This window comes from Rhinopithecus bieti, unplaced genomic scaffold (genome assembly GCF_001698545.2).
Source record: "Rhinopithecus bieti isolate Rb0 unplaced genomic scaffold, ASM169854v2 scaffold_5260, whole genome shotgun sequence".
NCBI lineage: Eukaryota > Metazoa > Chordata > Mammalia > Primates > Cercopithecidae > Rhinopithecus > Rhinopithecus bieti.
In genome coordinates, this window is record NW_016805896.1 from 3,019,880 (window position 1) to 3,044,534 (window position 24,655).

The 24,655-nt window shown below is 37.3% G+C and overlaps 2 protein-coding genes across 15 annotated transcripts in view; one reads left to right on the plus strand and one right to left on the minus strand.

Annotated features, from left to right (window-relative positions):
* Window positions 1-19,194, minus strand: part of KIAA1328 (KIAA1328 ortholog) — a 400,177-nt gene extending 380,983 nt beyond the window's left edge. For 2 of the 8 annotated variants that reach the window (XM_017873982.1, XM_017873981.1), the window contains exons 1-4: window positions 18,875-19,194; window positions 14,051-14,086; window positions 13,036-13,178; window positions 3,967-4,061 (exon numbers count right to left, since the gene is read on the minus strand). In XM_017873982.1, coding sequence (XP_017729471.1) covers window positions 3,967-4,061; window positions 13,036-13,178; window positions 14,051-14,086; window positions 18,875-19,178 — 578 coding nt within the window. In that variant the 5' untranslated portion in view covers window positions 19,179-19,194. The other 6 variants (XM_017873986.1, XM_017873987.1, XM_017873985.1 and 3 more) reach the window with 6 other exon arrangements.
* The window catches only part of TPGS2 (tubulin polyglutamylase complex subunit 2), a 42,986-nt gene continuing 37,185 nt past the window's right edge, over window positions 18,855-24,655 (plus strand). For 3 of the 7 annotated variants that reach the window (XM_017873996.1, XM_017873989.1, XM_017873994.1), the window contains exon 1: window positions 18,855-19,388. In XM_017873996.1, coding sequence (XP_017729485.1) covers window positions 19,304-19,388 — 85 coding nt within the window. In that variant the 5' untranslated portion in view covers window positions 18,855-19,303. Of the gene's footprint in view, window positions 19,389-24,147; window positions 24,217-24,655 lie in introns of all 7 variants that reach the window. The other 4 variants (XM_017873998.1, XM_017873991.1, XM_017873990.1 and 1 more) reach the window with 2 other exon arrangements.

Consider the following 24,655-nt stretch of genomic DNA (forward strand, 5'->3'; position numbering starts at 1 on the left):
AAAAAAAAAAAAAAAAAAAAAAAAAAAGCATCTATGGATTGGAAAGGAAAAAAGCAAAACTGTTTTTATTTGTAGATGACATCTTTTATGTGCAAAATCCAAAGGATTCTACCAAAAAGTGACTGTAACAAGCAAATTTTAAAAGGTTGAAGGATACCAAGTCAATATATGTTTAAAAATCTATTTTTTCAAATGAGCAATCAAAAAATTGAAAATTGAATGTATAATAAAATTTTAAATAACACCATTTACAATAGTATAAAAGCCACAAAAAAAACTTTAGGATACATATAACAAAACCTGTAACCTGAAAATTACATATCTCTGCCTAGAAAATTATAGAAAATTTAAATAAATAACTTTTGTGAACTGGAAGACTCAATAATGTTAGTTTTCTTCAAATTGATCTGTATGTCCAAAACACTTCATCTAAAACTCCAGGAAACAATTTTCTGTTAGAAATTGACAAGCTGATTCTAAAATTTACAATGAAATGCAAAGGACCTCAAAGAGTCAAAACAATTTTCAAAAATAAGAACAAAGCTAAAGGATTTACCTGATTTTAAGACACTACAAAATTAATCAAGTTAGTACAGTGTTGGCATAAGAATAGACATACACATCAGTGAATGAAACAGAAAGTCCAGAAATAAACCATGCATATATGTTCAATTGAGTTTGACAAGGAGGCTAAGGTAATTCTGTAGGAAGTCTTTTCTAACATAGAAAAAAAAAATCTTTGCAATTTGTGATGGGCAGGATTTCATACACAGAGCACTAAAAACACGGACCACGAAAGGAAAAAATTGATAAATCGAACTTTGTCAAGATCCAAAATTTTATCGAAAACATTAAGATAATTATAAAGGAAGCTGCAGACTGAGAATAAAATGCATATTTGACAACTCACGTACAGAACATATAAAGAACTCTAATACCTCAATATTAAGAAGAGAATATGATGGGTGAAAAATAGGGGAAAAAGATTTGACAGACACTTCACAAAGGAAGAATGACACATTAGTCACATTATTATAATGTGATTATCACACCAATAATCACATTAGTTACCAGGGAAACAGTAATTAATTCTACAAGGAGAAACCACTATACTCATTCGAAGGGCTAAAATTTAAAATGACAATACCAAGAGTTGATGAGTATACAGCATAATGGAATTCACGTAAGTTGCTAGTGGAAATGCGAATTGGCACAATCACATTGGGAAGCGGTTTGGAAGTTTCTTACAAAGTTATAGACATACTTAACATATAATTCAGTATTTGCTGAAGAAAATAATTATGTTCATGCAAAACTTGTACATGAATGTTTATGGAAGCTTCATTCATAAAAGGCAACAATCTAAAGAACCCAAATGCCCATTAATAGATGAAGAGATAAACAAATTAAAGTATGGGCATATGATGAAATACTATTCAACAATAAAAAATGAACACTCATACACAACAACTTGAAAACAACTAAAAACATTATGCTGTAAAATAAGCCAGACACAGAGGTCAAATATTGTATGATTTCACTTACATGAGTTACCTAGATTACTCAAATTTATAGAGACACACAGAGAAGTTATTACTAGGGGCAAGAAGGAAAGGAGAAGGAGGAGGTATTATTGAATGGGTACAGTTTCAGTTTGTGATGATAAAGTTCTGGAGATGGATGGTAGAGATGGTTGCACAGCACTGTGAATGTACTTAATGCCATGAACTGTACACTTAAAAACGGTTATGATGGTAAATTTTACGCTAGGTGTATTTTACCACCCCCCATCCAAACCATTAGGTAGAGGGAAAAAAGACAGTAAAAGAGTATATACTGTGTGGCCATTTATGTGGTGTACCAGAACATGTAAAACTAAACTATAATAATGGAAACTATATTAATGGTTGCCTGGGATGGGGGAGAAAGGGAAAACTAACTGGGATGGGGGAGAAAGGGAAAACAGACTATAAAAGGTCTAGAGGAAACTATTTGGAGTAACATAAATGCTGTATATCATGAAAAGGAAATCTTGTATATCTTACATTTGTCAAAACTCATTGAAATCTACACTTAAAATTGGTTCATGTTATTGCATGCAATTTGCACTTTGACATATTTATAAATAAACAGATTGATAAGCAAGCAAGTATGCTTGATAAAAAAATAAAATGCAACAGAGTAGAAAATAATATAGACTATTCTTTCTAGAAAAAAGGTTATGTCTTGTAATGCAAAGAAGGCAGTGACTAGGGGGAAATATATAAGGAAAGGAGCACTTTTAAGATAAAAGAGATATAAGTATATTTAACTATTTCAAACCAGATTGAAAATTCAGAGGGAAAAGAATATAAAAACTGGAAATGTTTTGTTGCCACTGCTTTATATGAGATTCTGTTCTCTACATTCCCACGTCAATCGAACAGTCTTACAAATAAAAAAACAAAAAAGCGAAGAAAACATTTCAAAGTATGAGTAGACAAAAGTAGACAAAGTAGACTGAAATATCCAATAGAGGAAACTCAGCAAATTTTAAGAAATCAAGAACACATTATTCCCATATACTTGTATGTTAACAGTAAATATAGTAATAATGGGATTCTTTAGCAGTACAAGCAGATTTTTACTAACACTGACCTTGTATTAACACACTGACCTTCTACAAAGAAATTACAAAAAAAGAAAACCTAGTATATTTTATAGGAAGTAGAGGGTTATTAAATACCAAAATGACATGCTCTAATATTTCAGGTATTCTCCAAGCTTGGCAGCTCAAACAAAATGGGTCAGCAGGACAATAATGGCAACTTAGGACCATTAACAAACAGAGTCAAACAAATAGCAATAGCTTTTCAATACCATCAAAACATATTTAATAACTCCTCATCAAAGGACTTGTTATGTATTAAATAGCCTCACAAGAACATCATCTTCAAATACTGAGGATAACAATGAAATGTTTTCCCAATAAAAGAACACTGAAGTTAATGAAAACTCTACTTTAGAAAGTAGGACAGCCAAAGAATTCTAATGAAAGAGATCACTACTTATCTCAGGTAGCATATCAAATTCAGACTAAGGCATGTACTTTGAATTCTCACACCATATATTCTGGCTTCCAAAACATCACTTTTTTATAGTCATCTTTGATACTCATGATTCTATGATTTAGAGTAAGGTAATTTTTTAACTTCAGTCTTTTTAAAAGCCTCTACAAACTTTATGTCAAGGCTTCAACACAAAATACATTCAAAACATACCTAATATTGTTATCTTTATTTGCAATTCAATGACAAAAAGTAGTACTATTTTATCAACTTTTATGGTCTCTCCATAAATTTAACTTTTACAATTTATTTTCATCCATTTCTCTACAGATACCTTCATTTATTAAGTACTTTTTAAGACCCCCCAAAACTGGGGATGTATATCTGACAAAGAAATTACACGTACAAAGTAGATGTGTCTCATACACATCATTAATAAACTGGAATAGTACTCCCAAAGAGCTAAGAAATATCATTATCAAAATTCAAAATCCATTAATTGAAAAGCATTAGGAGTTAGCAAGGCAACAACAGATAGTCTTGGGAGTGAAATATTTTTTCTTCAGGTGCCGACGAAAAATCAAAGGTAACTGCTATGCCTCTGGTTACAACAATATCAATCTACTTCAACAGTAGTTTCCAAAACTTCCCTTAATAGAGGACTGCTACAAATCTTTGCATCAAAAAATTTGGAAAGTTAAGTAAATAAGAAAATGTAAATTGGAAAGTAGTTTGCTTTTGATGCTTGTTTTTTAACCTTTTTGGGGGGATTCTGGCATCACAGAATGTCTTTTTTCTAAAACTCTTTGCTACCATAAGATCAAAGATATTACGTCATCAAAATACATTTGCAATTTTCTGTTTTCAATCAGAATTGTCTTTTGTATAATAAGTCATTTCATATAAAGTTTTATCTCACCTGGCCAATTCTTTAATTAAGTTTGCAATGCGTCTTTTGTCTTCAAGACATAAATCCTTCAGTGATGCACTCTTTATTTCTCCCCTGCAGGAATTCTTAAAAAAAAAAAAAAAAATTTAGTTACACTTTTCTAAAGCCAATTTTAAAGTCTTTTCGAGAAACCTAGGTTCAAGGTGAAATTTCTTAGATATCTTTTATCTGGTGGAACACTATCTACCTGTTTCAATTTAAACCTACTGTGAACTAAAAACAGGCTAAGGAACTGACTGTCCACTAGGACACTTCATGAGATTTACACAGAGAAGCAAACAGAAAGAAACTAAACGCAGATGTCCCCCACTTAAATACTAGGGTGTATTAGGGAAACAACTTTCCCTTTGTGAATGTCATAGAAACAAACACTCAACAGAAGATACTGAGAACTGTTATTACGCCATAGTCCCCACGCTGCTTAAGGGTATACTAACAGCAGCAGAGGCACCAGTTACTAAGCATTCAAAATATCCTCATGTTCACCCCAAAGACTACTAAACCAAAGAGTAATAATAGCAATAGCTAACAATTACATCTAGTGCTCACTGCATGCCAGGAATGTCGTTAAGTACTTTGTACTTACTATTCCATTTTATTTGCATAACAATGCTATTGAGTATTAATAGTTACTATTCCTATTCTACTTTAAGGGTACGTATCCAGGATTATAGCAATTACACAGCAGAATCAAGACTCAAACACAGGTTCCAGAGTCTATGCTCTTTAAACGCCATATTATTCTAATCTTTTGTGCTACAAAAAGTTTTCCCCGGTACCTCAGCATCATTAAGAGGAGTCCTTAAAGAGACATAAACTCAGGAAGTCATGAAGGAATCGTAGGTAACATGTAAAAGGAAGGAGATACAATCCTTGGCATTTGCACAACCACCAAAGTTAAGTTAGTCCAATTACCTCAAGTAGCCAAGAATAACTGAAAATCCCTAAAGTGAATTCTGGAAATAGTAATAGCCGAAGGTGGGAAAGAGAGTAGGAAAAAAATGGAGAAAAGAAGATAAAATAAGTTCAGTTTTAGAAATGCTCAATGTAAGATGCCAGCAAGCCATTCACGTGGAAATGTCTAGGCAGGAAGCTGGAAAGGTAGGTCTAGCTTTCAAGCTAGAGAAAATCATAAAGATTTAAAAGTCAGTTGTATGGTATTATGGACAATGTTGAGATTTTTTTATTATTCTTTATACTTTTCTATGTTTTAAATTTTCATTAATAACTATGTATTTAAAATTAAGAAAACAGTATTTTAAAAATCATCTACAAGTCCAAGAAAATTGGCATTTGATTTTAATTTCAATTTAAGTAATTGGATTTTAATTTAATTTAAAGTGGCATTTGAAAGGACAAGTGGAGAATCAGAAGCATATAACATTGTAGGAGAAAACAAGAAAGAAAAAGTTTCAAGAACGGTGTGGGTTCAACAGTGCTAATGATCAAAAAAGACAGATAGACTGGAGGAAGAAGGCAATGGATTTGGCAATGGAAGAAGTTGCCGATAACCCATGAAAAGGCATTTCATTAGTGATGCACTGAGTAAAAGAACAAAAGAGAAATCTTTGTACCTAGGCAAAAAAAATTAGCGGCATTGTGTTTACAACAGCAAAAATCTGAAAACACAAATGTCTATTAACCAGAGAATAGTAAAACTGTGGCTGGCATATTGATACAATGAAAATCTAGAGGTACTAGCAGCTATGCTACTAACTTTCCCCCTCAAAACTACCCTTCCATCCTCTGCTTTGAGTGTTAAGGCTAAGACTCTGGAAACACCATTTCTCCTTTGCCACCTGGTGCTCTCTTGAACCTACCAACACAAAGAACTAGATGAAGACCAGGAAGAAAGAATGAAGGATATTTCCTTCCTGTTACTGACAGTGTCACCCCTGAGTTCCTTACCCTGGCAAGTACTGCTGATTCCAGTTTGCAATTTTTTCCAGCCCTTACAGAACCAGCCTTTATCAGGCCTCCTCAGGAATGTCAGTACCAGCCAGGTTAGTGTCCCATCACCAGAGGTCCAAGTTGCAGCTTTAAGGGGCCCCTCCTCTAAGCTTTTAAGTTTCAATAATTCCAACTTATTCTGCCCTCTCATCCAGTTCTAGAGATTGTGGTTGTTTCTTACAGTTACTACTTTCATGCTACCTTAATGTTCCCTTTTTGCCTTTTTGGTTCTCTAGCACTATTCAATAATTTTTTCTTTAAAATATTCTAAGTTAAAATAACTGACTAAACCCTGAGACATCAGTGAAAAGAAATGAAATATAACTACATACAACATAAAGAAATCTCACATAACATTGGAAGAGCCATAGAGGGGAAAAAAAAAAAAAAAAAAAAAAAAAAAAAAAATCTCATAAACATAATATGAAATAAAAAAGCAAATCACACAATACAAATGGACATGAGCTCATTTATATAAAGTTCCAAATATATATGAAATTAAACACTGTTTCAAAAAAAATGTATTTACACTATAGGATAGGGCTTGGTAAACCATGGCTGCAAGCCCAATCTGGCCCACTGCCTGTTTTTGTAAACAAAGGTTTATTAAAACACAGCCATGCTCATTCATTTGCATATTGCTCATGGCTCTTTTAATGCTACTGTGGCAGAGTTGAGTTGTTGAGACAAATATTATGGCCTGCAAAAGCTAAAGTATTTACTATCTGTCCAATTTACAGAAAAAGTCTGCCAACCCCTGATATAGAAAAACAAAAGAATTATAAACATAAAGTTCAGAATAGGAATTACCAAAGAAGAAGACATGATAAGGAAAGGCCACATATCTACAGTCACTTGACTGAGAACAACGGCATCATCGCAATTCAGAGGAGAAAAAGAATCCTCTTCCCAATAGATGGTGTTGGGCCAAAACTGACAGTCTATTGACCCAGTACTGGCAGTCTATGGGCCCAACACCATCTATTGGGAAGAAGATTTTTTTCTCCTCTGAATTGCAATGAACTGTGACCCTTACTTTACACTACACGTGCATATTACTTCCTGATGAATAGTAGGCTTAACTGTGAAAAATAAAGCAATATGGCCACAAAAGAGAGGAACTTGCTGCAGAGTATAATCAGCTAACAGTCTCCAGTTGCCAAACCTCTGGGATCCACTGCAGTGTTCATGCCAATGCCAATGACTGGGAACAGTAGAGACATTAGAACTGAGCTATTTCTGATCCAAATGGCATCCTCAAAAGTCAGTACTTGCTCTGGGGTTCCTCACTAGCAAAATGGACACTATCTCAGATTGCACGGCAATCTGAAGTCTGAGGTTCTTCCTAGTCAATCTTCCTTCTTTTCCTCTCCTGTCACAGGTGCCAGACTGTAGTGAAATCTGAAAACTCCCCTTTTCTATTCCTGCTCATTCTACTCTTTATGCTTTATAGGCTTTTCCTTCATTAAATGTCTTCCATTTCTAATTCCATCTTGCGGTCTGCTTCCCAGAAGACTTGAACTGACCTAATTACCACTGTGAAATCCTAATGAATTAAGGATACTGAACATCAATACCAACAAAGACTACATGCAGAAAAAATCACAAGATGGCCAGGCGTGGTGGCTCACGCCTGTAATCCCAGCACTTTGGGAGGCCGACGTGGGTGGATCACGAGGTCAGGAGTTCAAGACCAGCCTGGTCAACATGGTGAAACCCTGTCTCTATTTATACAAAAATCAGCTGGGCATGGTGGTGCATTCCTGTAATCCCAGCTAGTTGGGAAGCTGAGGCATGAAAATTGCTTGAATCAGAACCCGGGAGGCAGAGGTTGCAGTGAGCCGAGATCGCACCACTTCACCTAGGCTATAAAGCGAGACTCTGTCAAAAAAAAAAAAAAAAAATCTCAAGACATGCTCTTCAATGAAAAAAAGGGAAAAAAAATGCACATCACCATTTCTAGTCTTAAGAAAAAGCATACACAGACACACATACCCCCTATGTAAGACATCCTCTTCTAGCCCAGATGGAGTAACAGGAACCAGATTTACCCTAGTTTCAGAAAACAAAACAAAAACCTGACAAAAGACAGGAAACAATAGTTTTCATTGGATAGCAGGCAACACAGAATTATGATCACTGGAACTGCAGAGCCAAACAAGGTGAGCCCTACAACTGTCCCAGCTAACTGCTGTGAAGAGTTTTCAGGGCTAAGGTCGGTAAACCCAGACAGAGCCCAGCAATCTTCCTGAGTTGAAAAGATACAGCTGGGAGTCCAGGAAAGCCAAGGTTTCTAGCGTTTGCAGGGCAAAGTAATGGCAAGGATAGAGCTGTATAGGAGAGCTCCAGGGATCTTTATAATCCCTTTGCATCAGCTACTGAGCACTGACCAGCATATGTATGTGAGAAAACTACTCATCCCAGGGAAAAAGTCGAAAATGAACAGTGGAAACAATGTCTGTAGCTAATACAGCATAGGAGAACAGTCTGTTCCCACCAACCAGAGTGGAAAACCTTGTAATTTAAGGGGCATCAGGAAGAGTATTCAAAAGGGTATGCCCTACAATGGGCAAAATTACCCCTAAACTAAAAGCTGCTCTGGCACCACCTTTAAAAGCTCAAAACCAAGCTTGGAAAGAATCAAATTACTTCCAAATAACTTATCACTGTCTCAGAACCCAAAAAGGCAAAATGCACACTGTCTTGTGACATCTAATAAAAAACAACCAAGCAGGCAAAGAAGCAGAAAAATACAGCCTATAATTAGGAGAAAAATTGCTCAATTGAAACCTACCCACAAATGACTTGGATGATAGAACTCATAGTCAAGAATATTGAAACAATTATTATAACTGTGTTTCATATGTTCAAGAACCTAGAAGAAAGCATGTCAAATGCGACATGGAAGGTGTAAATAAAAATAAGAGACCAAAACTGAATTTCTAGAGATAAAACTACATTGTTTCATATGAAAAATACACTGGATGACATTAGTGGCAGGTTAGACATTGCAGAAGGTTAATGAATTTGAAGACACAGCAACAGCAATACAAACTATCCAAGGATAAAAAAAAAATTTAATGAAAAAAATATGAACAGAGGATCAGAGAGCTGAGAGGGTACCTTCAAAAGGCCTAATATTTTGTAACTAAGGTCACTAGAAAGAGAGGGAAGCACAAAAATATCTGGAGAAACAATGGCTGAAACATTTCTCAATTTGATGAAAACTATAAACCCACAGTTCCAAAAAGCTCAACAAACCTCAAACAAAACAGATACTTAAAAAATTACTCCAAGTTAGGTTGGGCATGATGGCTCATGCCTGTAATTCCAGCACTTTGGGAGGCCGAGGCGGGCAGATAACGAGGTCAGGAGTTCAAGATCAGCCTGACCAACATGGTGAAACCCCATCTCTACTAAAAATACAAAAATTAGCCGGGTGTGGTGGTGCGTGCCTATAATCCCAGCTACTCAGGAGGCTGAGGTAGGAGAATCACTTGAACCTGGGAAGCGGAGGTTGCACTCTAGCCTGGGCAACAGAGCAACATTCTATCTCAAAAAAGAAAAAAAAATTACTCCAGTGTATACTGTAACCAAATTGCTCAAAACCAGTGATAAGAAAAAAATCTTAAAAGCAGCCAAATTTAAACACACACATACACAAAATAAAGAGGAATAAAATGACAGCCAACTTCTCAAAACAATACAAGCCAGGAAACAGTGCAACAACATCTTTAAAGCACTAAATGAATAAAACTATCAACTCAGAATTTTATAACCAGTAAAATATCTTTTAAAAGAAAAGAGAAATAAAGACTTTTCAGGCATACATGAGCTAAAAAAATTATTTCCTAGTATACCTGAACCAATGTTAAAGGAAGTCTTTTAGGAAATCTGGATACATGCAAAAGAATGAAATCACGAGATTTCTAATTGTAACTACATGAGTAGATTTAAAAGACTTCTGGTGCATTTGTAAAATTTCTTTAAAAGGCAATTAAAATAAAATGCATCCAAAATGGAATAAAGGCATCCAATAAGAATATGTAAACTATCTCTATTCACAGACAACTTCATCTTATATAGAGAAAATGGTAAGGAATTCACAAAAGAACTATTGGATTAGAAATAGTTTGATAAAGTTGCAGGATACAAGATCAATTCACAAATCAACTGAATTCTATACACTAGCAATAAACAATCCAACAGGGAAATTCAAAAACAACTGTGTTTCTAATAACATCAAAAAGTATAAAACATTTCCTGACTCTATAATGCCTACGGAAACAGAGGGACCCAAAATAGCCAAAACAATCTTGAAAAAGAAGAAGTTGGAGGACTTATACTTCCTAATTCCAAAAATAAAAATATAAATCAATGGAACAGAATACAGAGAGTCCAGAAATAAACCCTTGCACTTATGGTCAACAGATATTTGACAAGGGTGCTGAGAAATGCAAAGGGGAAAGGACAGTTTTTTTAACAAATGCTGGGACAACTGGATAGCTACATGCAAAGGAATAAAGTTAAGCTACCACCTCACACCATATATAAAAATTAACTCAAAATGGAATGAGAACTAAATACAGGAGCTAAACCTTTAAAACTCTTAGAAAAAAATGTAGGCACAAATATTTGTGACCTTGGATTAGGCAACAATTTCTCAGATATGACACCAAAGCAAAGGAGACAAAACACTAGATAAATTGATGAAGTTTTCATCAAAATTTTAAACTTCTGTGCTTCAAAGAACAACAATAAAAAAGTGAAAAGGCAATGCATAGAATGAGAAAAAATATTAGCACATAATGTATCTGATAAGGGACTTGTAGATGGAATTTAGAAAGAACTCATAATTTAACAGAGCAAAGACAAGTAACCCAGTTAAAAAAGGACATGACTAGATACTTGTCTGAAGAAGATATACAAATAGCCAAGAAGCACATAAAAACATGCTCATCATCATTTAGTCACTAGGGAAATGCAAATCAAAATCACACTGAAATACCACTTCACATCCACTAGGATGGCCATCCTCAAAAAACACAGACATAAATGTTGGCAAGAATGTGAAGAAATCTGAATCCTCATACAGTGCTAGTCAAATGTAACATGGTGTAACCACTTTAAAAAATAGTTTGGAATTTTTGTCAAAAGGTTAAACATAAAATTACATGACACAGCAATTTACTTATAGGTATATACACAAGAGAACTGAAAACATATGTCTACACAAAAATGTGTATATGCATGTTCATGGCAGAATTATTCATAACAGCTAAAAAGTTGAACATGTCCACTGACTGATAAATTGATAAACAAAATGTATATTCAGACATAAAAAGGAATAAAGTAATGATACAGCATAGATAAACCTTGAAATCATTACGCTAAATCAAAGAAGCCAGTCACAAAAGGCAACATATTATATGATTTCCTTTTATATGCAACATCAATAACAAGCAAATCTACAGAGACTGAAAGCAGATTAGTGTTTGCTAGGGGCTGAAATGACTAGGTAATGAGGAGTGCCTGCTAATTGGTATAGGGGTTCTTCCTAGAGTGATAAAAATGTTTTGAAAATAGACTGTGGTGATGGAGCCACAACTCTGTGAATATAAACACACACAAAATCAAAATAATAAATCGTACACTTAAAAGGGTGAATTTTACATGCAAATTACATCTCAATTTGAAAAAAAAAGACAGTTAACTATTTAAAGCAAAAGTAATACATGTTTTGGGGTCTGTGCATACAAGTAAAATGTATGACAACAATATCAAAAAAGTCAGGAAGGGAGAAATAAAGTACAATGTTGAAAGGTCCTTAAACTATAGGTGATGTGGGAAAGTATCACTTGATAATAGGCTATGATAAATTAAAGATGTATACTATAATCTCTAAAGAAGCCACTGAAATAATCCAATCCAAAGTTACAGCCAATAGGACAAAAACATGAACTTAATCTAAAAGAAGGCTATTGTTCAATGTAAAACAAATCAATAATTATGTGAAAAAACATTTTTAACTTTTTTTGATAAAAACTTGCAAATTCAACTATTCACACCCTAGTGTGAAGTGAGTACACTGGTACAAGTAACATAAAGTAGGCCTTTTGACTCAATCACAGTAAAATCCCGTAGTAATAAAAGACACACTGGAAATATCTTTGAGAACATAATTCACAGACTAAAAAAAGTTTTCTATAAAAGGTCTGATAGCAAATGTTTTTAGCTTGTTGGCACGCAGTCTCTGTAGCAACTCTGCCATTGTAACACAAAAGCAGCCATAGACAATTATGTAAAACAATGAGCACAGTTGTATTCCAAAAAAACAGTTATTTATAAAACAGGCAGGAGAAGGATTTGGTCCACAGGTTATAGATTCCAGAACATTTATATACATGTTTTGTGTAGACATCCTAGTGAGTGTGAAGTGGTACTGAACAACTCTGGTTGCAGAGGGTAAACATAACAAAAATTAAAGTAAAATAAACTGGTCAGATAGGACATGTGCCAAAGGAATGCACCGATACTATTAATATGCCCAGACATTGATTTGTCCCTCATCTTTACAAGGGATAAATCAATAATGTGGCATAGTAATAGTAAGAAAGATAAAGATAACATAAAGATTCAAAAGTTATAATCTTTATGATACTATTTTCCAACTGAGGGAAATAATAAGGGCTAATTTTCTTTAATAATGTATCTTTCTTATGTAAAAGGGTTCATCCATCAAATAAATTCACAAGAATAAAAATCAAAAAGGATGCCTAATTAAAAAAGCAATTCTTGTCAGTTTGATTTACTAACGCCACACAGATCAGAAGGTAGTTCTTTTGAGACATATCAAGATAATACATCATCATGGCTAATGCTCAAAGCAAGTCATATGTTTTAGAGCAAAACCCTTGAGTAATCTAGATAATTTAGGCTCAAACTTGGCATCATCAAAGGATCCTGGAATTCCCTTTTTAAGAATGTTTGTTTATCACCTAGTATACTTCCAAAGGTTCTTCTACCCTTTTTGGTCAGCACTCATAAAGACTGGAGAACAAGGAAAAAAAAGACTAAAAAAATACTAACCTGTTCATCTACTGAATCTCCTGTGCCTTTTAAGGACTCCATAGAGATTGAAGCATCAGTCGCCCTGGAAGTCTTAAGTTTAACATCAGCTTTTGGACTTGTCAGCTTGTGTCTTGATCTGACATTTCCTTCAGTAGAAATGCCTAAGGATTTCCATTAAACAAGATTTCAAAATTATATCCTATTATCTTAAAGCCTCCCCCATCACCTGCTTCCTTGGAATCCTCTACTTTAAGGGACGTGATGGAAGAAACTCTCCTTATACTTTATAAACTTAATTTTAAAGCTCTTACTATATGAATCATAAAAGAATATGTTTTAAAGAAATATACTAAAGATTGAATTGAAATTTGTTTTATTTTATTTTTTTAAAGAGACAGGGTCTTCCTATGTTTATCCAGGCTGGACTCGAATTCCTGGGCTCAAGCAATCCTCCCGCCTCAGCCTCTGGAGTAGCTGGAACTACAGGATCAAGCAACCATGTCCAGCTTAACTGAAATATTTGTAAAGGATACTGTTAATGTTCATAAGTCACATTAAAACCAATAAATTACAATATGCCAAATATACGTTAACTTAGGGGAAATCTATATTTTTCACCCTATATAATGAGGGTGCCTTCAATAGTTGCTTTACTACCATCTAGTTACAACCATTAAACTCAAAGTGTCTCTTACATATACCCTGTATCAAGCAGCGGTCATACTTTTCTTTGAAATATTAAATTTGGCTATTATTTGTAAAAGAAAAAATAAGAGAAGAATCTTTGCCCCTTACCACATGAAATGTTCTACAAGTTCGTTAAAAGCTGATTGGGCCAGCCAATCCCAAAGATAAGCCAGTATTTCAAACCTCAATAGGGCTATGCCAAATATTCAAAAAACAAATTTTAGGTTTTGATGTACTGCTCTGCATCCAGTTAGTTATACCTGCAACACTGTTCTGATAGCTTTATTTTCTTCTAACATTTAAGGACCAAAGTGAGCTTCCCAAATTTTAACATAGAAAATCATACCTGGAACATACACTACTGATTGTTCTTCATCAGAAACTATGCAGGAGAACATGAAGGAAAATACAATATTATCCAGCATCCAAATGCCATTTCTGTTCTGTATAACTCTTATAATTCATAATTTCTTTTGACCTGGGAATTTATAACTAACTTTTAAAACAAAGTTAGAAAGCAAAGTAATTGAATTAAAACAAAGTTAGAAAGCAAAGTAATTGAATTAAATGTAACAAAATTAATATTCTCTAAAATTCACCTTTATATATTTACAACTACACATCTTATAAAATCTTGGAAGGTCTTGTTCCATGAAACTTTTATCCACTCTCAAGTGGGTTACCCTGCAATATATACTCTACTATTAGGTTCCTTTTCTTTGCCTTTCCTTTTGTAAACAAAAAGTTAAGTGCACCAGTTTGGTCATATTGGGGAACTGACAATTCTGAAGAGTAAATAATTTCAAGATGGTTTTTAGCTTTGAAGAAAAAATGCTGAGGGCAAGTCAATCATGCAAACACAAAGACATTATTCAATCTTCTACAGTGCATTCATAAAATATCCCAAGAAGCCCTACTATTTAAAAGTAGAAGAAATTTAAGACAAAAAGAACCATTATGAGTTTCAAAGGGAGAAATTTAGAAAGGCTATGATTGTAACACACCATTTTCAACTGTCACCTTGATCCAACTCAACTCTTCCTCTCCCAGAATTATTGCAATAAGCTCCTAACTGCTCTCTGTCACTTCTGGGCATGTTCCCTTAACAGCCTATTTTTTTACACAGTGGTTAGAATGATCATTTTAATACTTACGTCATTTCTAATTTAGATTAAAAGCCAAAGTATTAACAACAGCCTACCATGCTCAAGATCTGATGCCTATAACTTGTTACATCTCTGATCTCACTCCCTACTACTATTCCTCTCACTCATTCCTGGCTTTCTTAAAATTGTTAACGAGCTATGCAAGCTCCTACCTTATAGCTTCTGCATGTATGATTTATTCTACCCAGGAAGCTCTTTCCCCAAATATCTTCATGGCTCACTTTAGGACTTAATGTCACATGTCATGTCATGTCACCTTCTGATTGAAGCTTTCACTTCCTAACCATATAGGTACCTGAAATTGCAAAACTCTCTCTTCCCACAACCTACCTACCTCCCCTACTAACTGTCTCTTTCCTGCTTTATTTTTTCTCCACAGCACCAATAATCACTGAACATGTATTTTCCTTATCCATGACCTAATCTCATCTCACTAAAATGTAAGCACCAAGAAGGTGATGACTTATGTTTTATTTTGTTCAGTGTTGTACTCTCAAACATAAAAGAATGTCTGGCTCCATCTATGAAAGAATAAAATTAGTATTTATTTAATTTTATGAGGCATTGTCCAACAACCTTCAATGTTATTTTTCTCTGATTCAAAATATGCAAACAAAACTTTTTTTTTTTTTTGAGACAGAGTCTTGCTGTGTTGCTCAGGCTGGAGTGTAGTGGTGTGATCTCAGCTCACCGCAACCTCCACCTCCCAGGTTCAAGCAATTCTCTGCCTCAGCCTCCCAAGCAGCTGGAATTACAGGCACCCGCCACCAAGCCCAGCTAATTTTTTTGTAGTTTTAGTAGAGACGGGAGTTTCATCACGTTGGCCAGACTGGTCTTGAACTAATGACCTCGTGATCCACCTGCCTTGGCTTCCCAAAGTGTTGGTATTACAGGTGTGAGCCACCGCAACCGGCCAACAAAATCTTTTACTTTCAGCTACATCCATGCCAAACTTCTTTTCGACTATATAAAACTCTAAATACACAACTTCAATTTTTTAAAATAAGGATATCTGAAATTGCCTCTATCCTTTCTAATAATTTGTAATGTATTTTCATCTCATTATATTAAGAACCCAAATATTTACCTCCTTCAAATGTAGAATTTCCCAACAAATGTATATTTTATGGGGAAGTCAGACACATTATATACCAAATGTATAGTGGCCCTACTAGTGGGTCATTTCTAGATTATTTATAATACCTAAAACAATGTACATGCTATATAAATAGTTAAATTGTATAGTTTAATTTGGTTTTTGTTGTTGTTGTTGTGCTATTTCTTTTTTTTTTCTTAAATATTTTCCATCCACATTTCAATGAATCAGCAGATACAGAGGGCTAACTGTAATTAGAAACCCAGGCAGAAGTGGTAGAGAGGAAGATGTACCTCTATTCCAGACCTCCAGGATTTGAAGGAAATAAGCTCAGTACGGCCCATTCTACTCTTAATTTGCTGAGTTTTACCAGCAATACATGTATATGTAATTACTTTCAACCACAGAGACTTTCTGGGTATTATTTTTACCACAACATAAAGTCTTTGTTTCCATTTGAAAACTCAACAGTAGAGATTATATTGTTATGTTTTGACCAAGTAACTTGCAGTTCATATTTTTTAATATCAAGTCCCTGATATTGCTAATGGTAATACACTTGAGTGCATTTAAGCAGTCAAATTTAGGTACTGCTGAAACACTAACTCATTCTGACATTACTAGGAACTGTAACGAAGGTCAAAGGCAACTTAAACTGAAGGAGCATATTTTGCTGGAAGATTTAACCCATAAAATGACAACCCCACACACTCATTGTTTACACATGAGGTACTAAAACATACCTTATGCAAAACAGCACTGCTGAATCACACTGTGCAGGAGATGCATAACTCACAAGCACAACAGTTAAAAAAAAAGCGGGGGGGCATTCAGTCACAGATGATCTGTCCTCTCATAATGGAAACATCAAGGACTAAGAAATCTCTCCATCACATTTCTCTATTTGTTTACGTGAAGTATTGAAAATCTTTTTTCAATAATGTGAAAAGAATACCAGATTATAGGTACATACTTTTTGGTCTTTTTCTATTGAAAATTCTACTATAAAGGCTCTAGGGTGGTCTGGGAAATAATCAATATGACAAAGGGATCAAGATCCAAAGACATGTAGCTAAATCAAATGATGAATAACTATCACTATGCTTTTCAGCAAATAGTAACAAATTTACATTTGACATTGCTTACAGTGACATTCTCTAGGGAGATTTAAAATGAAAATATCTGAGGCTCGCTGTTAACTGGTCATTATGTGGAACAGACTGGGGGAAAAGGTGACACTAGTAACCTTGCAATTCCTTTCATACATCTGAATTAGATCTTATAGGATATAATCACCACCATTTTTCCCCTGTACAATTTCAATTCCTCACTATCAATGAGAAGACAAATATTTTACATTAAATGTTGGGAGTCAGAATACAGGAGATAAGGGGGTATATACGACTTCTACATAAAACAGGGAGTGATATAACTACATGAGTAAGTGAAAGTACTGGGTGCGAAGACCAAGAGCATAAGTTCAGTCCATATATCTATTAATTAACTTATTCAGTCCCACTGCAATAGCTTGTTCCCCCCAACCATTGATTCTATATTTGAACAATACCATAGGATGCTATAAGCTAATAATCTTCAAGTATCTCCTCCATCACAAAATCCTGTCAATGCAGAAGCAGCGTTTCTTGAGAAAAGACTTATCCCAATTTCCTAACTTCCTAATTCAGCCCAGTTGTCCACAGTGTACATATTCTCTTCTGATAGGTAAAGGAAAAAATGTTTAATTTGCACACTGCACTAGTATGCTCTCATCCACAGTGTATGTACATGATTTCATTTCCTTTTCACCAACCTATCAGAGACAAATGGTAAGTAAGTGCAACGGTCTAGTAAGTGCAAACACTAAACACGAGCAGCACAGAATACAAACATATCCCTCTCTCTACACAAGACACTAATCCTAGTAACTCAACAGAGGAGTTGATAACACAGTTTTGGAAGTTTCACCGGGAGCTAAGAAGAATGCCCAAAGAGTGATTCTACCAAAGGTGACAGCAACGCCTCAAATAAAGCCATCACCAATCCTAACCAACAGAAAAAGAGCTGCCTCTGCAAGCGCTCAGTAACACTGACTGCCCTCCCTCTCTCCAGTAACCCCTCTAAGGAACGTGAAGTAAATTATCAGGACCAAAGCTCAAGCGATAAAAGTCTACCTATTCCAGGGAAAAAAACACTCCTGTCACACAAACATCTCATCACTGCCGCTGAACTGGTAATACTACCACCGGACTAAAAAGTTCCACTGCTTCTCCACCTCACAACGATCCAAGAACTTCAATGACTGCCAGTGACCCACACCCTACACGTAAGTCAGCAATACTTGCAGGCACAATGATTCCCATCTTACGCAGTAACCAGCACCACCAGACCACATCCCAGTAACCAAGCTCCAAACCTCTCCTAAAATCCCAGTATTAAAATATATCATCACTGGAGGGCCTTTGAAGTCCGACAAGGTCCTGACTTGTTCCTACCAACGCAGACTAAACAAAAAGGCTCCCTGTCCAGCCAACACCCACTCCTCCCTTAACCTCGAGCTCGTTTCGCACAGTCAGCGTGGGGGCACTCTGAGAGGGTGGGCAGAGGGATCTCGGAGGGCCCTCCCAGCTCCAGGCTGAGCCTGGACTCTAGGCTTTCTCGAGCTCACCGCTAGTGAGGGCTGGGAAGCATCTGCGCCGTGTCCCCGCACCTGGAGACAGTACCAGTCTCTCGGCCACCTAACACCCAAGCAAGGGGAAAGCCCAGCACCTAGACTGAGGCCGAGCAGCACGTCCTCGTCCCCGGGGTTAGTTCGGAGCTTCTCCTCCGCTCTCAGACTGCCACGCGACGGCTCGCCGCTCGCCGCCCCGTGGAGGGCGCCGGCGCCCCCTGTCAGGCGGGCAAAGGATACAGTCCCGGCTCCAGAACGCCGCGGCACCGGGGCGGGAGGGGCCCGCCACGTCCGCCATCTTGAAACAACCGCCACTCGGGGCGTCGAGCCGGGGCCGCCACGCCTCGGCCTGCAGGCTCGGTCCCGATTGGCCGCACCACGCAGAGGCCCGCCCCCTCCTGCGCGGCCGGCCCTTGCGAGGCGAGAGGGTCGGAGCGAAAGGGAAGCTGCGTCCCGGAGGTGCGGTGTGGGGCACCGGGCGGGGCCGCGGGAATCGGCGCCCCGCGGAGCTGCTGCTGTCAGACCAACCCCGGGCCCCTATCATCACTGCGCCGCGCTCTCAGGCGCCGAGAACTACAGTTCCCGGCATGCCATGAACTTGGCCTCGGCGCTGAGGCGGGGTCCGGTCCTCTACCCGCTCCCGCCGCGCGCGGATCGGGTTCGCGAGCCATGGAGGAGGAAGCGTCGCCCCCGGGGCTGGGCTGCAGCAAGCCGCACCTGGAGAAGCTCACCCTGGGCATCACGCGCATCCTAGGTGAGGGGTGGGGGCACGGTGCCGAGAGGGTGTGGAGGAGAAGGAAGGAGGAGTGGAGGGATGAGGTGTGGGGTGGACGGCGCGACGCTGGCCCCTGAACAGGAGTGGACATCGCTGTTGTGATTTCCGTTGTTACGGAGGAAAATGGGGGACCTGGGTTTGTGATTAGGCCTTGGAAGTGTTTGCCAGGAGTGTTCGGAGGCAAAACTGGGAAGCCTGAAGGTTCCTCCACTTACCGCCACCCAAGGTCCCACCCTGGAAGGACGTACAAAGTCGTGCAAAGGGAACACAGCAAGCACCTGACGGCTGGGAGGTTGGATCTCCCCCTAGGAGGCATTCTCAGCCAGGGCATTCTCCCCGAGACCCAAGCCCTTTCTCTGAGAGAAGTGATGCACCCGACCTGCCAGGGCGACAACTACTTCGGGTCTGAAAGGATTCCAGCCTTGCACCACTGAATGACTTAGAGTGTTTCTTTTATCGAACATTTCTTTGTTTGTTTTTTGAGACAGTTTTGCTCTTGTGGGCCAGGCTGGAGTGCAATGGCGCGATCTCGGCTCACTGCAACCTGCGCCTCCCTGGTTCAAGCAATTCTCCTGCCTCGCCCAGCTAATTTTTTGTATTTTTAGTAGAGACGGGGGTTCCACCATGTTGGCCAGGCTGGTCTCGAACTCCTGACCTCAGGTGATCCACCCGCCTCGACCTCCCAAAGTGCTGGGATTACAGGTGTGAGCCACCGCGCTTGGCCTATCAAACGTTTCTTTAGTACTCACCACTATGTTAGACTGTGAGGTTAAAATATGAAAAAAACACAGTTCTGTGAAAAAATAAACAAATGAGGGCCCTAGGAGTGTGAAGAGAGATCAGTAATCTGCTGTTACTCAGAGATGTCACAGAGGAAGGGACTGATCTTATCAGGGATGTTAAAGAACATGTCACAGAGGAGATGATGCTAGATTTTGAGAGACATATGGGAGTTTAGCCAGAAAACCAAGGAGGAGAAAGGTCTTTTAAGAAGGCTGAAAACCATGCTTCACTGCCTTCCCATCACAATTACAATAAATCCAAATGTCTGTACCATGACCTGCAAGCCCCTGTATGAGCTGCTCTAATCTCTTTCTGACTTTATTTCCACTCTTTTGCCCACATGGCCTTCTAGCTGTATCTTAAACACACTAAGAGGGTTCCTGCTTCAAGGCTTTTGCAATTTGCTAGTCCTTGCACCTGGAATTATCTTTCTCTGAATGTCTCACTTCTTCAGGTCATTCAGATCTCTGATCAAATGTCATCGCTTCAGAGAAACCTTCCCTGAATATAGTTTGAATAACCACCGTCTTTCTTGCTCTCTCTTTCCTTACCCTGCTTTTTCTTTTATCCCTATAGCACTTTCACTACTTGAAATTATGTATTTGTTCGGTTGATTTTTAAAATGTGTGTCTCTTTTAATAGAAGAAGTCCAAGACCAAGTGTGATTTAGGAATGCGTGGTTTTAACATACGAAAATCAATTAATAGCTGGGCAGGGCAGCCCATATCTTTAGTTCTAGCTACTGGGGAGGCTGTGGTGGGAGGGTCACTAGAGTCCAGTACAAGTGCAGCTGGGCAACATAGCAAGACTGTGTCACTAAAAAAAAAGAAACTTAAAAAAAAATCAATTAATATAATACAACTTACGAATGGAATAAGACAAAAACTGCATAATCATCTTAAAGAAAAAGCACTTGACAAAATCTAACATCCTTTCTTGATTAAAAAAAAAAAAAACCAAACTAGAAATAGGATAGGATAAAGGACCTAGACAACCTGATAAAGGACGTCTATGAAAAGCCCACATCTAACATCATATGTAATGGTGAAAGACTGGCAGCTTTCCCCTTAAAATCAGGAACAAAAATTGTATTAGGGTTCCCCAAGATCACACCAGATTCAATGATTTGATGCAAGGATTACAGGACTCAGGAGATAGTCCTACTCATGGCTATGATTCATTACAACAAAAGGATTTTGGCAGCCTGATTGGCAGGCCTTTCTAAGGATTATTGTCTCAGGCCTGCTATGTTCACTCTTTTATGCACAGCAAGAATTCCACTTTTATCACTTCTCTTCAACATTGTACTGGAGTTTCTAGCTAGGGCATTAGGCAAGAAAATGAAATAAAGACATCCAGTTGAAAAGGAAGAAATTAAACTATCTGTTTGCCGATGACATGATCTCGTATATAAAAAGTCCTAAGGAATCCACAAAAAAAGAAAAAACCTATACACCAGCAATGAACAATACAAAAATAAAACTAAGAGAACAATTTAATTTATAATAGTATCAAAAAGAATAAGATGTAGCTGGCACAGTGGCTTACACCTGTAATCCCAACACTGGGAGGCCAAAGTGAGAGGATTGCTTGAAACCAGGAGTTGCAGACCAGCCTGGGCAACATAGTCTTTATAAAATATTTTTAAATTAGCCATGTGTAGTGGTGCATGCCTTAGTCCTAGCTACTCAGGAGGCTGAGACAGGAGGATCACTTGAGCCCAGGAGTTTGAAGCTACAGTGAACTATGATCATATCACAGCACTCCAGCCCAGGCGACAAGAGTGAGACCCTATCTCAAAAATAAATAAATAAAATAAAATAGGAATAAATTAACACAAGATGTCCATGAAAAGTACATAAGACTGTGGAAAGAAATTGAAGAAGACCAAAATAAATAAGAAGGCATACCATGCTTATGGATTGGAAGAGTTAATATTGTTAAAATCTGTTACTCCCCAAATTGATCTACAAATCTCAGATCTACAGTTTCCATCAAAATCTCAACTGTCTGTTTTGTAGAAATCGAGAAGCTGATTTAATCCTAAAATATAATATAGAAATGCAAGAGACCCAGAGTAGCCAAAACAAACTTTTCTTTCCAAAACAGGAAAAAAGTTCCTCTTACTCACATTTCCCTATACTATATTTGAGATGATGGAAAAGTTCTGGTGATGTTTGTACAGCCGTGTGAATGTACTTTATGCCACTTAACTGTACACTTAAAATTGACCAAAATGATGGATTTTATGTTATGTGTATTTTACTACAATTTTAAAAATTTAAAACCACAGTTGTCTTCAGGGTGGTTGTGGCATAAAATAGAAATCTAGATGGATGAAATAAGATTGAAAGTCCAAAATAAACATCATATTTATGATTCATTGATTTTTTTTTTTTTTTTTGAGACGGAGTCTCACTCTGTTGCCCAGGCTGGAGTGCAGTGGCATGATCTCAGCTTACTGCAAGCTCTGCCTCCTGGGTTCTGGCCATTCTCCTGCTTCAGCCTCCTGAGCAGCTGGGACTCCAGGTGCCTGCCACCACACCCGGCGAATTTTTTGTATTTTTGTTAGAGACAGGGTTTCACCAGGATGTTAGCCAGGATGGTCTTGATCTCCGGACCTCATGATCCACCTGCCTCGGCCTCCCAAAGTGCTAGGATTACAGGTGTGAGGCACTGCACTCAGCCTAATTCATTGATTTTTGACAAATATGTTAAGACTTCTCAATGGGAAAAAATAGTTTTCCAACAAATGGTTCTAGATTTCCACATGTAAAATAATGAAATTGGACCTCTACCTCAAATGATATACAAAAATTAACTCCAAAAGTATCTTAGACCTACATGTAACAGCCAAAACCATAAGACTCTTGGAAGAAAACAGGCCTTAGGTTACTTTTTAAAGTGACCTTGAATTAGGCACTGAATTCTTACATATCACAAAAGCATAAGCGACAAAAGAAAAAGGGCTTAATCAAAATTTAAAATGTGCTTTTAAGGATACAGTCAAGACAGTGACAAAACAATCCAAAAAAATAGGAGAGGATATTTGTAAATCATATATATGAAAAGGGACTTACAGATCTGCAAAGAACTCTTACAACTCAATAAAAGACAAATAATTCAATTTTAAAGGATCAGGGTACACATTTCTCCAAAGATACACAAATGGCCAGTGAGCACACATAAAGATGATTATCACCATTAGCCATTAGGTAAATACAAATCAAAACCATAATGAGATTTCACTTCATACCCACTAAGATCGTTATAGTCAAAAAGACAGATACAGCAATTGTTGGTGAGGGTATGGAGATATTATACACTGCTGGTGGGGATGTAAAATGTAAAATGGCACAGCAGCTTTGAAAACTAGTCTGGCACTTCCTCAAAAGATTAGAGTTACCATATGTCCCAGCAATTCCATTTTTGGATTCCTTTTCTGGATTTCATTTCTCCAAGAGAAATGAAAAGATATTTACATGAAAACACTTGCAGACAAATGTTCATAGCTGCATTATTCATAATTGTCGAAAGTGAAAACAACTCAACGTCCATCAATTGATGATATATAAAATGTGATATATCCATATAACAAAAAAAAAATTTATCCATAAAAAGGAATGAAGTACTGATCCTGCAACATGGATGATCTTGAAATCAAAGTGAGAGAAGCCAGTTGCAAAAGCCACGTGTATGATTCCATTTATATGAAATGTCCAGAGTAGACCAATCTGTAGAAACTGAAAGTAGATTAGTGGTTGCCAGAGGCTGGTAGGAAAGGGGACTGCTAATATAATAGGTATGGGTTTCTTTTGGGGGAAAGGATGCATAACTGAATATAGAAGTCACTTTATAAGGGTGAATTATGGTATGCGAATTATATCTCAGTAAAGCTATTTTTAAAAAGGAATTCTAAACACGGTACTATTAGAATTCCTACTCTAATCCACAGGACTGTGAAGATGATGAGACACCACACCTCAATTATGTTACATTAAATGGCAAAAGCAAGATTATCCAGGTAGGCCCGATCTAATCACATAAGCCCTTTAAAACAAGCTGTTAACAGGGAAGTCAAAGAGATTTGAGGCAGGAAAAGAATTTGTTAGGCTGTTGCTGACTTGAAGATGGATGGGACCTTTTAACAAGAAATACAGGTGGCCTCTGCAAGCCGAGAGTGGCCCCAGCTGACAACAAGCAAGGAAATGGAAACTTCAGTCCTGCAACCAAAAGGAATTGAATTCTGTCAATAACAGAAATGAGTTTCCAAGATGACCCCAAGATCCAGATGAAAATAGAACAGTTAAAATACCTGTCAGCGCACCTGGTGTAAAGAAAGACCAGTGATTTCAGCCTAAGCAGAGAATCCAATCATGCCATGCCAGACTTGTGAGCTACAGAACCGTGACTTAATAAAAGGGTATTGTTTAAAGCTGCTAATTCGTGGTAATTTATTACTC